The sequence below is a fragment of the Ictalurus punctatus genome, chromosome 7 (genome assembly GCF_001660625.3).
Source record: "Ictalurus punctatus breed USDA103 chromosome 7, Coco_2.0, whole genome shotgun sequence".
NCBI lineage: Eukaryota > Metazoa > Chordata > Actinopteri > Siluriformes > Ictaluridae > Ictalurus > Ictalurus punctatus.
Window position 1 is genome coordinate 28,909,868 of NC_030422.2, and position 17,732 is coordinate 28,927,599.

At 37.3% G+C, this 17,732-nt stretch overlaps 2 protein-coding genes across 8 annotated transcripts in view; one reads left to right on the forward strand and one right to left on the reverse strand.

The window, feature by feature from the left end:
- Window positions 1–3,968: 3,968 nt before the first annotated feature.
- Window positions 3,969–11,755, reverse strand: LOC128628616 (lactose-binding lectin l-2). 3 transcript variants are annotated; one of them, XM_053681596.1, is made up of 10 exons: window positions 10,803–10,865; window positions 10,455–10,770; window positions 6,978–7,046; window positions 6,822–6,901; window positions 6,507–6,530; window positions 6,381–6,407; window positions 5,290–5,405; window positions 4,577–4,711; window positions 4,321–4,429; window positions 3,969–4,194 (listed from the first exon to the last, which is right to left on the reverse strand). In XM_053681596.1, exons 4-10 carry the CDS (start codon window positions 6,880–6,882, stop codon window positions 4,124–4,126), a joined length of 543 nt encoding a protein of 180 aa, XP_053537571.1. In that variant the 5' UTR covers window positions 6,883–6,901; window positions 6,978–7,046; window positions 10,455–10,770; window positions 10,803–10,865; the 3' UTR covers window positions 3,969–4,123. The 3 variants fall into 3 exon arrangements, with proteins under 3 accessions (XP_053537571.1, XP_017326468.1, XP_053537572.1); XM_017470979.3 differs by lacking the exons at window positions 10,455–10,770; window positions 10,803–10,865 and adding an exon at window positions 11,564–11,755; XM_053681597.1 differs by lacking the exon at window positions 6,507–6,530 and having other exon boundaries at window positions 10,455–10,803.
- Window positions 10,945–17,732, forward strand: part of LOC108267788 (alanine aminotransferase 2) — a 12,162-nt gene continuing 5,374 nt past the window's right edge. The window contains exons 1-5 of one of the 5 annotated variants that reach the window (XM_053681595.1): window positions 10,999–11,036; window positions 12,718–12,770; window positions 15,869–15,893; window positions 16,368–16,457; window positions 16,741–16,849. In XM_053681595.1, the coding sequence (XP_053537570.1) occupies window positions 16,425–16,457; window positions 16,741–16,849 (142 nt within the window). In that variant the 5' untranslated portion in view covers window positions 10,999–11,036; window positions 12,718–12,770; window positions 15,869–15,893; window positions 16,368–16,424. Of the gene's footprint in view, window positions 11,037–12,559; window positions 12,771–15,868; window positions 16,014–16,367; window positions 16,458–16,740; window positions 16,850–17,732 lie in introns of those variants that run through there. The other 4 variants (XM_053681593.1, XM_053681594.1, XM_047156498.2 and 1 more) reach the window with 4 other exon arrangements.

Sequence of the window (17,732 nt, forward strand, 5' to 3'; positions counted from 1 at the left end):
TTCAATCAGTTATAGACCCAACTAAATGTAGCCATTCAATGAGATAAACATAACATCTATCATTAACTTCACTTTCAGATTCGCTACTGCTTAATGTAAAAAAAAATATTGAACATGAATATGAATGAAACTTTAGTGTAAAGCATCATAGAAACAGATATACAGTCCCCTCCTAAACTATTGGAACGGCAAGGACAATTCATTTTTTTATGCTATACACCAAAGATATTTAGGTTTGAGATCAAAAGATGGATATGAGCTGAGAGTTTAGGATTGCAGCTTTCGTTTCCTGGTATTTACATCTGCATGCATTAAACAACATAAGACAGAACTTTTTGAATCAGACCACACAATTTTAAGGTGAGCAAAAGTATAGGAACAGATAAGTCTTAAAGTAAATTAAAGTATATAACACTTAATATTTGGTTGCATATTCCATACTTGCAATAACTGCATCAAGCCTGTGACTCAGTGACATCATCAAACTGTTGGGTTCTTCTTTTGTGATGCTTTTCCAGGCTTTTGCTGCAGCTTCTTTCAGTTGTTTGTTTCAGAGGGTTTCTCCCTTCAGTCTCCCCTTCAGGAGGTGAAATGCTGCTCAATTGGGTCTATTGATTGACTTGGACAGTCTAAAACCTTTCACTTTTTCCCCCTGATAACGTCCTTTGTTGAGATGGTAGTGTGTTTTGGATCATTGTCTTGCTGCGTGACAAAGTTCCATCTGATTGTTTGGATGCATTTCTCACTTATCTGGCAGACAAAGTATGTTCGTGTAAACTTCTGAATTCATTCTGCTGGTACCAACATGAGTTACATCATTCTCACTGATGTCGGAAACAATCTGTTTCTCACCTGTTTTTTTTTCTCTCTTGATTTTATTCACAATTATCCTGTGGAATCACCACATGGTGTAGTTCATCACATTCATTATGGATTAACTGTGACAACCAGGATAGGCTTAAGTGTCCGAATACTTTTTAGTCTAATCATGAGCAGTATACAGTGCTGCTAGAAAGTTTGTGAACCCTTTACAATTGTCTGTATTCTGCATAACATTGACCTGATATGTGATTGGACCTAGAACTAGATAAGGAGAACCAAATTAAACAAATGATGCAAAAACATTATAGTTTCTACATTGATTCATTTAGCAAAATTATCCAACATTGAATATCTTTGTCAGAAAAAGTATGTGAACTTTTAGTTAATTTAAAGGGGTTATTGAAGTCAACTGTTTCAGTCAAGACAATGGCAATCAAGCCTAAGTTTAGCAGCTCACTGTTTAGTTCAGCACCACTGTTACTCTGGCAAGAAGTGGTCATGCTGCAAAAATCACTCCAAAATCACTCCAAATAATATTACAGGAAGTCAGAAAAAGCCTCAGGGTAACATTGAAGGACCTACAGGCCACTGTTGCAATGAGTAATGTCAAAATTCATGAGTCGACCATCTCAACTGTGAAGTATGGGGGTGGCAGTAGCATGGTTTAGGGCTGCTTTGCTGCCTCGGTTCCTCAAGGCTCACTGTTAACTACAAATTCTGCAAATTCTGCAAATTCTAGCAGAATGTCGTGGTATCTGTCTGTGAAATGAAGCTTAACTGTATCGGGGTCATGCTGCAAGTCACATGCTGTGGAAGGACCTAAAAAGAGCAGCTTGTGCAACGAAGCCCACCAACATCACTGAGTTGAAGCAGTTGTATAAGGAGGAATGGGCCAACACTTCCCCAACCCATTGTGCAGGACTCATCACCAGTTAACAGAAACGTTTGGTCGAAAGGTTTTTTCTATATACAGTGATTTTTATTATGGGTGTAAAATGATTGCATATCATCTTCTATTGTTTGATGTGAGGCTAAACTAGACAAAATCACAAACACTTGTGAAACACACACGTCTACTGCATTTAGGCAGCCTTTCTCACCTGATTCCATCTGGGTTAAAGGGAAGATATAAACTATGTGCTTCAGCCATGCCTCCTTTAGAATCACATCAGTGAAAGACTGAAAGGCTAATGTTTAATTAGCCACGTTTAGTTTAAATGTAAAGCACAGCTTTTGTTTTGGTATACACTGCTCAATAGAGTCTGAACGGATCTCACAAAAACTGTCATTGTTATGTTTCAGTTCTTTTACTTTTATAATGTTGAATGTTTTAATCAATATCACATGGAAAACTAAGATTCATAATCAGGCGATGCTTAATCTTCCTGCAAACAAAAACTGTGTATTAAGTTTTGTGTATCATTACACTCCTATTTCCATGTGCTAGTTATTGTTTATAATTGTACAAGGTCTTCTTGAGCTGTTTACTAGTGTGAGATTTATCCCAAAAAACATTCCCAAAGAGTTAAAAATGTTCTTTTGTTGTTTGAAGTATCATGCATTATCATTCACAAATGATTTTTTAAAAAAGTTTCTGTAACTGCAGATTTAAAACTAGGGAGATGTTTCCTGTGATATGGGCAACTGAAATAAACTGTGCTTGGTAAGATGACTAAGACTAACTGAAATGAGATTCATGAATGGCAACAAGTGAAGGGACGGGTGAAGTAGTGCTGTCGTTTGGTCACAGCTGTTATACGATTATGACATAGTGGCTTAAGACCAATTACATGAAAATGTCTCTTTTCCATATAAACTTTGCTTATAGTTACAGTTACATTTATATAGCGCTTTTCTAGACACTCAAAGCGTTTTACATTGTATGGGGGTGGTGGGGATCTCCTCAACCACCACTAATGTGTAGCATCCACCTGGATAATGCACCAGAACACCCACCACACACCAGCTATTAGTGGAGAGGAGAGAGTGATGTAGCCAATTCAGGGATGAGGAATATTAGAAGAGCATGATAGAGAAGGGCCAATGTGGGAATTTCGCCAGGACAAGGGTATACCCCTACTCTTTTACCATATGTGTCCTGGGATTTTTAATGACTACAGAGACTCAGGAGCTTGGATGGTTTAACATCTCATCCAAAAAACAGTGCTGTTATTACAGTATAGTATCCTGATCACTACTGGGGCATTAGGTCCCACACAGACCAGAGAGTGAGCACCCCCTGCTGGCCTCACTAACACCACTTCCAGCAGAAACCCTAGTTTTCCCCAGCAGGTCTCCCACCCAGGTATTGGGCAAGCTCAAGCCTGCTTAGCTTCAGTGGGAAACCAGGCAATAACTGCAGGAAGATGTGGCTCTGGTATAATGGTGCTGTTCTTAATGGAAAGGGGCGTGGATGAGATGGCTTTTTACTGCTTATCCAAATTGATCAGTTACAGAGAATGCATATGCTGATTTGAAAATACTTAGTTTCGACTTCTTTTTGATGTCACTCATTAATTCTGTTGCATCTGCCTTTCCCCCCTGACAAACAGCAATTTTACCTGTAGTTTGTTATTATTCACACCATTCTGTATAAAAACAAATGCAGAATGCACACTTTTTTTCAGAACAGTTGGGAGGAATGATTCATTGCTTCAAAAAGCTAGCCCAAGATTTTCTTCTCAAGGAACAGTTAATTAGTTTTCTGTCATTTATTGTTTCATTTATTGTCATTTATTTATTATTGCCATTATCTATTGTTAGCCATGTTAACATTTTTTTGCCAGACCTGTAACTAGCAGATCAGTGCATCTCATAAGCATAGCACATCTCGAAGTAGATTCGACCTCAAATTTAATGCAGCCCTTTAAATCCTAAATAAATATCAGGGACACTTCAGTACAGTATCTGACTATATACATATTATTAAATATTATACTTCTCAGGCCCCTGGTGTCCCTTGAACCCACTTTTTGAACCAGTGCTTTAAGGGTTCTTTGGAAGGTTGTGATGAAAGTATTCTTTTTGGAACTTTTCTTGAAGATGAAACCATTTATTGTGAGATCCTACGTGCAGGATCAGTGCATGAGCTAGATGTATTTATTTTCCTGAGAGTGTATTTAATAATGACACCAAAATGATACCCATTAATGAAACACAATTTATTTATTTATTTTTTAAAGATTTTTTTCTTGCTCTATTTATGGTAAGTTGCCACAGTAATTTTTTTGTAAATCCATTAGTGACAAGGAAAACCTTTCCAATATTGTATTATAGTTGTTAAGGTGAAGCTGGGAGCATTTCAGTAAATACTCTTGGCACATACAAAGGGATAGCTGTGATCACACGGAATGTCGTTCCAGTTCTTACTGTCTGCAGACAAAAAGGAAATATAGATATATATTATACATGGCATGACAACTGAATTAAAATGAATCACCAAACCAAAAATAAATGAATAGATTCGAAACACAGTTACATAAGGAAATTTCTACCCACCACTCCAGTTCATGTGCACACAGCACTCTCTATTATTAAAATTGGGTTCATTTGGATTCCACTTGGTGTAAGTCAATTTTGTGCCATCAGACCAAAAAAAGAAATATTTCTGAAAGGATGAACAGTGGAAAAAACATCAAATTCAGAGTTTCTTCATTTGACCATGTGTAAGTCAAGAAATCAAGCACTACACAGTTATATGATTCCCTGCTCACATATTTGACTGATATCAGGGAGTGTTTGATTCTTAGCGAACCTTCTGACAGGCATTGAGGCCGATCCATGTTGGATTCTCCCAGGGGTCATGAGCACGGATAACGGATTTAACCAGTTGATATTCTCTTTCGTTGTGGATTGAGACCAAATGTGCACCGAGATCTAGACAGCGTTTCTAGAAAAAGAAACAGTTGTAGCATCACTGCATGTTCATTAATGCAATTTATTATGCACAATTATACATATTGTAAGGAAGCCTCCTTGGTTCTTTATAAATGAGTTTTCATGAATAATTGTAATTGTATATGCTAAAACAGGAGGGTTTTTTTTATATTTTATTTTGGTGGATCATTGCCAATCCATAGCCTACCAGTAGCAATGGTATTATTCCTAGAAATAATATCAGTTGCCAATTTTAAGTTCAGAAAATTACAAAAAAAAAAAAAAAAGAAAAAAAAAAAAAAGAATCATGCTCCATAAATAGTATTGAACACATCTTAATAATGGGCTTAATTTTTACATAGACTGTTTAAAAAATTGTGCTGAGGGAGTTCACTCTTTTATGTCATTTGTTCTAGTTATATTCAAAACTACTGACATGAACTAGCATTGAAACCAGGATATAAAAGATGTGTATTATGTGTATATAATACCCATTCCACCACTGATGTGCTAATAAATAAGCATTTCATAACATTTCTCACTCTTCTGTAAAGACAAATGTGAATACAGGTTTAATGAAATGAATTGAACCTCGGCAGAAGCCCAGTCCATTCCGGCCTGATACAAGAAGCAACGTCTCTCATATTTCACCCAGCCATTTGGACAGCATGTGGAACATTTGCTGTCTACGCGACGTTCTTTGGATTCTGACTCATTAGCATTAAAGAAAGAAAGAAAAAAACTTGTCAATAAATTGTTTGAAATGGAGCTACTGAGCTGATGGTGGTTATATTTTAACAAGATGTGACAAGCGTGGGAGATCTATTAGATAACCATTAAATACTTTACTTGTAGCAAGCGTAGAACAGAGAAACCAATTGAATTACACCATTTTAGTCACTGGAAACCAAACATGGAGATGTTAATCTTTTCTTCAATCTTGGAATGGAGCATAAAGACATACTGGAGTCCCTGGTGTTGTCAAAACAATATACTGTTAGCCTGTGTCAGATTAATCATATTCTTAAATATGTTTTCATTCATTCCCACCAAATAATTAACTGCAGGCCATATAACATAACAACAACATCAACATAATTTGTATCCATGAGATACTTTTATGTATTAAAGGTTGGCCAAAATATATCCATTCATGGCCTTAATTTGTGGCCACACTGAATTAACTCGTGGCCTTGATATGTGAAATCTTGGCCTGCATTAGGTTAGAAATTTGAATGAGTCCCACTCATGTTTACAAAGCTCCACCCCAAGAATCTACAGTGGCCCGTAGACTAGAGTGTCTATAAAATGACTGACATCCAAACACAAGCAGGTATTCCAGACAGGAACTTCTTTTTCCAAACAGTGACTTTATACACGTTTGCTAAGGCCATTATTTAACCCATTGGGGTTTTATTTATTTATTTATTTATTTACTTCAAGGTTATTTGTACATGGAATTTGTAAGGAATAAAAAATTAACTATTGCACCTTTAATACGTTAACTTGTGGTCACACCTTATTAAATAATAACCACAATGTTACCTCAGTGGCCTTGTATGTTTATAACTTCTGTAATAGGAAATATATATATATATATATATATTTTTTTTAAATCGGTAAAGATGGTACTAATCAGGGATTCTTAATAGCATGCGGATCTGTGCAGGTATTTTGATTACCTTTCACGATCTGATCAAAATCAGCCGCTAGAAACCAGAAAAAGACAGAGAAATGTCAGTGCTGGTGGTCAGACATGACTAATCTACTGATGACTTTCAAGCTTTAAGCTTTAATTTTAATTTTACCTGTCTCAGTATTCACCACATCAGCTACAAATAAAATGGGTAAAGTCATCATTTTGGTAAATAACTTTCTCTACATTTCTTATACGTACAGATGACAAATTCTGATCTTCAAAGGCATTCGGGTGGCTATAATCCCAGCATAGGAAACAAGTCATATTTTCACCAATAATATGATATTTTGTTAAACAAGCAAAAAGAAAAGCAAACAGCTGTATTATAACTATACTATCACCTACATTTTCTGCAGTGCCCATACTCTTACAAGTGAATCATTTTAGTTGTTTACATATCCTGATTAACAGGGAAGAATCTTACCAAAGACTGTTGCTGCTGTGGCGAGAATAAGAAGCAACATCACTTCAGTCTGACGAGCCATAGTTCTGGATTTTTCTGCACTGCAGGTAAAGCATGTTTGTTTTAATGTAATAAAAAAAAAAAGTATATGTCGCACCTCACCAAAATTCCACTTACATTTAATCAGGAGTGTCTTCTTGCTTGGTGTAACACGATGAGGCAAGCGGCGATGCTTATATAGTGATGCTGATAGAAACGTCATGTTTCCAAAGAATAATAACATCATTTTTTCATCATGATTACCATTTGAACTTGAGTTAATAATTATTGCATATATAAAGATGATAGGATAAGAACATGGTGGATATGGAAATGTTTGGACTTGTAAATGATTGAACACCTTCAAGGTTACATTCAGACTGATTAAAGATGAAGAATATAATATGAGGCAAAGCTACAACCATACAGTGCAACCAAAAGTATTTGGACAATTAAATATTTTGACACATACAAGTACATGAATCTCACTGCATTAGAAAACAGCAAGTCAAGTGCAAAAGATACCACAGGTACACTTTTTCAGCAAAATTACAGTATTTCCCCAAAAACAGGTTGTTATTTGTAATAATATAAAAAGAATAGATATGTTGGTAAGAATTAGACAAAAAAGTATTTGGACGGTATGAATGGGTGTGTGAATGTGTATGTGATTGGAACCCTGTCCAGGGTGTACCCCACCTTGTGCCCGATGCTCCCTGGGATAGGCTCCATGTTTCCCCATAACCCTGAAAAGGATAAAGCGGTATAGAATATGGATGGATGGAGTATTTGGACGGTCAATTGTTGTATTTCATTGTGAATTCCAATCTGATTTTCCGATTCTTACTGCTGATGAATGGTTTGCATCTTGTGATGCAAGACTCAAGACTCCACAGTTGCAAGAAAAAGAAAAATGTGAACCTTTTGGAATTTCATGATTTTCTGAATAAATTTGTCATAAAATGTGATCTGATCTTCATCTACGTCAGGGGTATTGACAAATATAATGTGTCTAAAATAATAACACACAAAAAAAATTCTGATCTTTCATGTCTTTATTGAGAACAACCAAAAAAACTTACAGTGCTTGTGGAAAAAGTATGTGAACCCTTGAGTTAATGACCTCAAAAAAGTCAGGTTTTAGCACACCTGGAGTCTCGATAAGAAAATCGAGAAGTGGGTGCACAGTCAAAATGACACCAAGAGCACAACGAAGACTCATCAGTGAGGTAAAGAAACAACCCCGAATGACAGCTGAAGAATTGACGGCATCATTGGAACTGGCTAACATCTCTGTTCATGAGTCTACAATACGTAAAACATTGAACAAGCAGGGTGTCTACGGCAGGACACCACGAAGGAAGCCACTGCTTACTGAAAAGAACATTGCTGCACGCCTGAAGTGTGCAAAAGAGCACATTGACACTGCACAGCGGTATGGGCAAAATGTTTTGTGGACTGATGAAACTAAGATTGAACTATTTGGAAAGACCACACAGCACTACATCTGGCGTAGAAAGGGCACGGCATATCATGAAAATGAATCATGAAAACATCATCCCAACCGTAAAGTATGGTGGAGGAAACATCATGATTTGGGCCTGCTTTGCTGCATCCGGGCCTGGCCAGCTTGCAATCATTGAGCCGAAGATGAATTCCCGAGTATATCAGACAATTCTTCAGGATAATGTGAGAACGTCAGTATGTCAGCTGAAACTGTGTAGAAGTTGGGTGATGCAACAGGACAACGACCCAAAACACCGGAGCAATTCCACAACAGAATGGCTTCAGAAAAACAAAATCCACCTTTTGGAGTGGACAAGTCAGAGCCCAGACCTCAACCCAATAGAGATGCTATGGAATGATTTGAAGAGAGCCATACACATGAGACATCCAAAGAATATGACCGAGCTAAAGCAGTTCTGCCAGGAACAATGGGCTAAAATTCCTCCTCAACCAGTTATTAATTCTAAGGGTTCACTTACTTTTTCCATTGGCATTTTGAATGTTGAATGAGTGTGTTCAATAGCATGTTATGTTTACATTCACAGTGTTTTGCACTACCTGTTATATCTGACACTTTCTCTACTCAGCGCTACACTGTCACTTACTTTGCCCCTTGTCATGTTTTATTAATTAGTGTACTGTCTTGTGTTGTTTGCATGTGCACTTTATGTAGAATGTGTAGTTCTGTGTCGTCACGTGGGGTTAGTGCGTTTTATGTAGCACCATGGCCCTAGATTTCACTGTGTACTGTAGCAGCTCTATAAGGTTGGAATGACAATAAAAACCACTTGACTTGATGTTGGCTTATCCTTTTTTAACAACAAATGCACTCTTAACAGGTGAAACTGAAGTCTAAAACCAAGAGTAGACGTTCAGAGGTATTTATTGTTTAAACAACTAATCTAACAGGGTAACAAGAAATATCCGTCATCTTCTAATATTTCCGCTCGCCTCCGAATTGGGTGGTCTGATACAAAATGTGCTATGTTCTATGTCGTTTAACACATCTACATATAAATACCAGGAAATAAAAGCTGGAATTTTTGTACTCTCTTCTCATATTCATCTTTTGGTCTCAAACCCAAATGTCTTCAGTCCACAGCAAACACAAATGAATTGGCCTTGCCGTTCCAGTAATTTCAGAGGGGACTATAGCTGTAAGTGGCAATAGCTTATTTTCTATGCATATACAGTTTGTCTGTATTTCTTTCTATTTGATTATTTATTGATATCTGTTTCTTGAGTATAAAGGTTTCATGTGTAAATAGGTAAATTCAGTGAATTAAATTATTTATAATCTGTTAAGAAACAAGATCTACGGTAGGCAACCACACTAAATGAATCAGGTGTGAATTTAAAATATCATAGAATAAAATATAAATTGAAGTTCTGGAACATTGATTGTAATCTTTTGTGGCTGCAAGTTAAAGATCCTAATCCAGATCGTCAAACTGGTTTAATCATTAAACGTCTCGTTTTTATTCAGTTGAAATGATGCTGTGCGCATGATCTCTCCTGGTATATAAGATTCATCTCCACATTTTAACAATCAGAAACAAACTATTTATGTATTTTCTTGCTCATTGAAACCAGAATAACATGGATATCTGTACTGTATATAACAATATCAACATAAATATCTCCATACAGTAGTAGAAGTGACAACAGTTCCTCGTAGTGGATTCAATCTTTTGGACAATAATGTAGAAATAGCACATAGTGTAGTTGGTATTACCTATTGGACTGCCAGAGGGTGTTCAAGTTCAAGTACAAACTACAGATTTAGTCTGAATTGGCCTTAATGTGCACATTAAGTAGCCACTGGAAAGGGAAGCAGGCAGAGAGACAGGCAAGATCATGACTGGTAGAAACAACATGATCGCACCAAAATAGAGATTTTTTGTGTGCTTTGGTGGGTGTTCACTCAACTGGAGCGACAGTATCCCTTACTTCTCCGAGCTCCTCATCTCTAGGATAAATTTAACGAGTGTAATATTGGCTCATTTGTCTTCTTGAAGATTTGATTGATTCTCTTGATTATATTTGTTGGCTCGAATTTAGCCTATTACCCAAAAACATTTAAAATTCAACTTAGAAGCCAATACTCACATCTACCTCTGAGACCAGTTGGAGATAGAAAAAATACACCAGCCGTGAGTGAGAAGAACCAAGGGTCCAGCTTTATTGTTTCATTCCACCACACGAGATCCACACCGATGAGAATTCTCAGAAGTGATCCCCCATACCCTGAGCTTAAGCTCCAGTATTTATACTGTATTTACACACTAGATAACCCATAGGTTTCCAGAAAAGGCCTATTTCACTTACCCATAGAATTGAAACCAGGGGTTTTACTTTACACATAAAATCAGAACCCAGGCATTTCCAACAACCCAGGAAACAAAAACCCAGTGTTTCTATTTACCTAGGTTTTCAAAAACCAGGGTTCTCTTTTACCTAGGTTTTCAATAACCAGGGTTCTCCCTTACCTAGGTTTTCAGAAACCAAGATTCCCATTTCCCTAGGTAAAAAAAATGACGTAAGCAAGACGACTAAACAACCGGGAGGGACCTTGGTCTTATCGTTATCTCGAGGGGGGGGGCAGCCACCCTTATAACTGGCTTTCTTCATGGTTCTCTAAAAATTAAGGCTTTCCTTGCGAGACGAGAATCTTCACCATCTGAATCATGAGTAAGTTATATTTTCCTTTTTTTCCTGTACTTCTCATTTGTAATTTATTTTCATATTTGCACTATATTTCTTAGTTTATATATATTTATACTACTTGAAAAGCGGTTTACTGTACTTCCAACTTCTTAATATCATTACAGTTCTACTGTCCTGCATATCCTACTATTCTGTTTTTTTATAGAGTTTCTCTATTACTATAAGATATTATTAAAGTTATTCATGTGTGTGTATGAGGAAGAGAGAGTGTGTGTGTATGTATGTTGTGTCTACTTGCCCGCCCTTGACTGTACGAGTGTGTGTGTGTGTGTGTGTGTGTGTGTGTGTGTGTTTTTAGCACTCCTTAGCTCGTACACTTCTTTTTGACTTTTTTGACTATTACTGATCTTAAATTGCTCGTAATTCCAATCTGTCAATGTCCGCCTAATCCCGCTTCTACGTGTCAAGGTGCCCGTTTTTCCTTCTTCTCCCTTATGTTTATTTTATGACATTTTTTATCCACAACATATTTCTGATCTTTGTACACTCACCACCTTTGTGAATAGGAAAACTGTGAATAGAACACCTGCACATGCATGCCATTATCCATTCAGCCAATTATGTAGCACTAGTGCAAAGCATAAAACCATACAGATACAGTTACAAGAACTTCAGTTAATTTTAAACTGGACAGTTGAAGATTAGTGAAAGACCAGGCAATGTTTCATCATTCTTTGTCTGGCCAGTTTCTATGAACTTGTGACTACTGCATCCTCAGATTCTGGTTTTTGGGTGACAGGTGTGGAACATGGTGTCGTCCTCTGCTGTAGTTCATCCAACTTAACATTCTATGTTCTATGTTGTGTATTTTGAGAAGCTTTTCTGTTCACCCCAATTGTAAAGCTTGGTTATTTGAGTTACAGCACCCTTCCTGTCAGCTCGAACCAGTCTGTCTATTCTCGTCTGACCTCCCTCCTGGGCTGTGTTCTGGTCTCTGATTGTGGCTGTGTTCTTGCAGCCAGATTTTGTCATGTCATGTCATGGCAAACCAGTGACTCCATTTCTGAGAATGCACCACGAACTGCAAACATGGCCATCGACTGCAACTCCCAAAGCTATACACGGTCACTGCACCTTCTCTTGAGAACTAATCAGACACACCTGTTCCCAATTACAATCTCAATCCCACCACAATACTTAAGAGACTCTCTCTCTCACACACACACACAGCCATTGTGAAGTATACGTGAAGTTACAGTCTGTCTCTGCTGGTGCCAAACCTTGATCCCTTGTTTGCTTATTCTGATTTTGACTTTATTCATGTTTTTAACCTCATCTTTTTGCCTTGCCTTGTTTGGATTGATTGCCTAACCTCTGACTGTCTGTTTATTGATTTGTGCCTGATACCTTGGACTTGTTTTGTATTAAACTAAATAAACTGCACTTGCATCCATCCTCAACCCCATTGTGTGACAGATTTGAAGGAGTTAATCATATAAGCTATACAAAAAGTACAAACTGTTACACATTTGCTTAATGGGTGGGCATGTGACTCCTGGTGAGTCAAATATTCTTGGCTCTGCATACTCACCGTTCAACACAAGACCTGAGAAACACAGTCTATAGATCAAAGTGTAAAATATAATAGGGAATATGAGTAGCATGACAGGAATCACTCCAAAGTTAATAGGCCTATGTGCTTCAGCACAGGAAATCTTGAACAGATGTGCAAGACAAATTACGGCAGAAATTGAACAGGTAAGACAATTTCTTGGAGTCTTAAGTTTTTTAAATTTTGTCAATTTTTCAGGAACTTATTTCTGAAATAAATGGCATTGGTATTTTAGACATTGAGCAAGCTTCCAAAAGGTATTAATGTGCTTTTCTTTTTATGTAACTTACAGTGTCCATCCAAAAGTATTGGAACAGCAAGGCTAACTGTTTTGTTTTCGCTATACACTGAAATCATTTGGGTTTGGGATCAAAAGATGAAAAGGAGAAGAAAGAGGTTCACTTTCAGTTCTACAGTGGCAAGAAAAGGTATGTGAACCTTTTGGAATTTCATGGTTTTCTGCATAAATTTGTCATAAAATGTGATGTGATCTTCATCTAAGTCAGGGGTATTGACAAATATAATGTGTCTAAAATAAAAACACAAAATAAATTCTGATCCCTCATGTCTTTATTGAACACACTCATTCAACATTCAAAATGGCAGTGGAAAAGTAAGTGAACCCTTAGAATTATTAACTGGTTGACCCCACCTTGGCAGCAATAACCTCAACCAGGCGCTTCCTGAAGCTGTGGATCGGACCTGCACATGGTTCAGGAGGAATTTTAGCCCATTGTTTCTGGCAGAACTGCTTTAGCTCGGTCATATTCTTTGGACGTCTCATGTGTATGACTCTCTTCAAGTCATTCCATAGAATCTCTATTGGGTTGAGGTCTGGGCTCTGACTTGTCCACTCCAGAAGGTGGATTTTGTTTTTCTGAAGCCATTCTGTTGTGGACTTGCTCCGGTGTTTTGGGTCATTGTCCTGTTGCATCACCCAACTTCTACACAGTTTCAGCTGACGTACAGACATTCTCACATTATCCTGAAGAACTGTCTGATATACTCGGGAATTCATCTTCGGCTCAATGATTGCAAGGTGACCAGGCCCTGATGCAGTAAAGCAGGCCCAAATCATGATGTTTCCTCCACCATACTTTACGGTTGGGATGATGTTTTCATGATGATATGCCGTGCCCTTTCTACGCCAGATGTAGTGCTGTGTGGTCTTTCCAAATAGTTCAATCTTAGTTTCATCAGTCCACAAAACATTTTGCCAATACTGCTGTGCAGTGTCAATGTGCTCTTTTGCAAACTTCAGGCGTGCAGCAATGTTCTTTTCAGTAAGCAGTGGCTTCCTTCGTGGTGTCCTGCCGTAGACACCCTGCTTGTTCAATGTTTTACGTATTGTAGACTCATGAACAGAGATGTTAGCCAGTTCCAATGATGCCTTCAAATCTTCGGCTGTCATTCGGGGTTGTTTCTTTACCTCACTGATGAGTCTTCATTGTGCTCTTGGTGTCATTTTGACTGTGCACCCACTTCTTGGTAGAGTAGCAACAGTCCCAAGGAGTCTCCATTTGTAAAATGTTTGCCTAACTGTGGACTGGTGAATTTCTAAAGTCTTTGAAATCACTTTGTAACCCTTGCCAGCTTTATGTAAATCAAACATTCTTGATCGTGGATCCTCTGAAAGCTCTTTTTGGCAAGGCATGCCTCACATTGCTTCTTGTGCAGTGCAAACTCCAAAAGTTTGAGGGGTTTTTATTAGTCAAAGTCGCTGTAGTCCACCGCTCCAAACTCATTTTCTTATCGAGACTCCAGGTGTGCTAAAACCTGACTCCAATTAGCTTTTTTGAGGTCATTAACTCAAGGGTTCACATACTTTTCCCCACAAGCACTATGAGATTTTTTTTTGACATGAAAGATCAGAATTTATTTTGCGTTTTTTATTTTATTTTAGACACATTATATTTGTCAATACCCCTGACTTAAATGAAGATCAGATCACATTTTATGACAAATTTATCCAGAAAACCATGAAATTCCAAAAGGTTCACATACTTTTTCTTGCCACTGTATTTACATCTAGCTGTGTTAAACAACTTAGAACATGGCACCTTTGGTGGCAGACCACACAATTTTTAGATGAGCAAAAGTATAGGAACAGATAGTCTTAAAGTAATTTAAAGTGTATAACACTTAATATTTAGTTGCATATTCTTTGCTTGCAGTAACTGCACCAAGCCAGCAACAGACTGACATCAGCAAACTATTGCGGGCTTCTTTCGTGGTGCTTTTCCAGACTGCAGATTTGTTCAGTTGTTGTTACTGGTGTAATTTGTGTCTTGTGGTATAGTCACTATATTTCTGCTCTTGAAGTCTTCTTCGAACAGTGGACTGTGATCACTTCACCGCTGTCCCGTGGAGGTTGTTGGTGATGTCACTAACTGTTGTTTTTGGTTTTTCGTTCACAGCTCTCACAATATTTCTGTCATCAGCTGTTGTTTTCCTTGGCCGACCCATTCTGTGTCTGTTACTCAGTACACCAGAGGTTTCTGTCCTTTTCAGGACATTCCAAATTGTCGTATTGGCCCGATGCGTGTGCTTTGCTCCCACAGACAGCTCTTTATGTAGGTTTATCCTCTTAAACAACAAATGTAGTCAGTCTTCACAAGTAAAACCCAGGACTCTAAACAAGATGAGACATTCGGAGCTATTAACTGATTAAACAATCAATCTAACAGGGCACACCTGGGCAACAAGAAACCCTTGTCAGTCACATGTTCCAATATTTCTGATCATTTGAAAAATGGGTGGTTTAAAGCAAAAACGATGCATGTTCTAATTTGTTGAACACATCTGGATGTAAATATCAGGAAATGAAAGCTGAAATTCTGATCTAAACATTATATACTCGTCTTTTGATCTCAAACCCAAATTCAGGTCTTCCGTGTATAGCAGAAACTAAACGATTGGCCTTGCCGTTCAGAGGGGACCGTACATTTCAAACATAGCTTCTTTTTTTTTTTTTTTTGCTATTAGTTGAATTACATCCATTCTATAAACCCTTAAAAATACAAATCAAAATATTATAACAAATAATTTGGCATTATTTGTATTAGTGTCTGGGTTACATTTTTGCTGAGGAAAACTCAAACAGACCAGACCAGGCAATTCTTACTTATAAGTAAGAGTAACTTACTTATTAGTAACTTACTTATAAGTTAGAGTAAGTATAATAATTGATAATCTTGATTATGATTAACTTTGTATCCTGTCTTGTGTCTACATCCATCTGTAGAATCTGTAACCAGAACAAGCAGCAGGTGAATCATGAAGAGTTAGACGGGCTGAACTCTGTACCCCTGTTTATCATTTGTCTATTTATTTAAGTCAATCTGCTATGTGTCCTTCAGCGAGCCAGATATAGTACCAAGTTATAATATGTAAGGAATAAAACACTCCGGGTGTGCAATTATAGAAAAATAATGTCTTCACTGTCCAAAAAGTGATTTGTGTCAATTTGTAAATAGATATTTATAAATGAATTATGTTAGTTTGAATTGGTATTGACTGTACCCTATCCATATTTTATTCAGTTTTCCAATTGTTTAGGCTAGAATCATGTTCCTACATGAACAGTTAATGTATTCATGTTACTAGCACTCGTTCTGTTAGACCTTAGAACTGTACAGGTGTTTGGTAGTCTTTAATACTGCTTCTGCTTTTAAAAAGAAAACACACAGATTTTGCGAAATGACTTCCGTGTTGTGAATCCGTGACACTACTCTGTTTTACAGGGGGTTGAGAAACACTATAAAGAAGTTCTCAATGTTTCGTCTGGTGATTTCCACGGAATGGGATTAAAACCAATCACCATCACTCGTCAGGTAAACGCAGTTTTGAGTGTAGGAGGTCAAAGTTCATGGGGATATTAACCATCCTCTTTCTAGACTGTGTGCGCAGTGTCATTAGTCTAATCATCAATCCTTTTATAACTTTAATCAAAAGTCTTTGAGAAGTTAAAAATAAACTGAACAGGCCTCAACAATGCTCTAACCCAATAAAACATTGACCAGAGATAAGGGTATTTACAGGACACTGACTGTATATTACTGTGACTTTTACTGTTTGCGTGTTTTATAAAATGTGTCTATGGGGACTGTGGTGCAGGTGCTGGCCGCTTGTTTCTACCCCTCGCTCCTGAATGATGAGAGTTTACCCTTGGATGCAAGAGAGAGGGCGCAAAGCATTCTTCGTGAAACTGAGGCAGGGAGCATAGGTGATCTGTTTTATAATAACTTTATAGCATATCTATAACTAAAACTACTTAAGAGGAGAATTATCCAAAAATGTTTGCTTCTTGTTACTAAAATGAAGTTCATGAAGGAGAGGTAACATTTAAAAAAATATATATATATCATCTTACATGCTCTCCTACATTCATTATTAGTTTCACTGAATCTTGTATACATGGTAAGTGGTAGCTCAGTGGTTAAGATGTTGGGCTACAGATCGAAAAGGTCATGATTTCAAACCCCAGCTGCCAAGCTGCCACTGTTGGGCCCTTGAGCAAGGCCCTTAACCCTTAACTGCTCTGATGTATAGATGAGATAAATGTAAGTCACTCTGGATAAGGGTGTCTGCCAAATTCCACAGTGTAAATATGTTTAAAAACAGTGTTTAAAAGGGTTTCTAGATCCAGAGTAATAACATCATTCCAAATAGGCCTTAGGAAAACTTTGATTTACAATATTGTAATGAATAGGATTTGGCTACGTTCTTCAATTCAGAATCCTCTGTCCCACAAATTACATCAGACAGAACAAATGTGCTCTTCCCCGGCCCTTTTCCTTATTAAGGAAACTCACAAGGCATACATAGTTTTAACAGTGGATGTGGCAAGGTGAAGGCTTGGCAAAGTTTAATTGCATTTTAAAGTCACCTCACAGACAGCAGAGGACTCCAAACAATTATAAATTTACTCCTTTATAAATTATGGCTAAAACAGTAATTATAGTAAATAGAAACTATTGTACTTATGTACCAGTATCTATAACTATTGTGATTACTATTTCATGACAACTGATGTGCCAAACATTATTATTATTATTATTAGTAGTAGTAGTAGTAGTTAGTGGTAGTAGTGGTAGCAGTAGTAGTAG

What these genes read in the sequence shown, in the direction of transcription:
- LOC128628616 (XM_017470979.3), bottom strand. Translation starts at nt 6,882, where the DNA reads ATGGCTCGTCAGACTGAAGTGATGTTGCTTCTTATTCTCGCCACAGCA. An exon ending in TTTTGATCAGATCGTGAAAG is followed by an intron (nt 5,406 to 6,380) that starts GTAATCAAAATA and finishes CTAATGAGTCAG; the next exon opens with AATCCAAAGAACGTCGCGTA. An exon ending in TGTGCACATGAACTGGAGTG is followed by an intron (nt 4,195 to 4,320) that starts GTGGGTAGAAAT and finishes TTTTGTCTGCAG; the next exon opens with ACAGTAAGAACTGGAACGAC.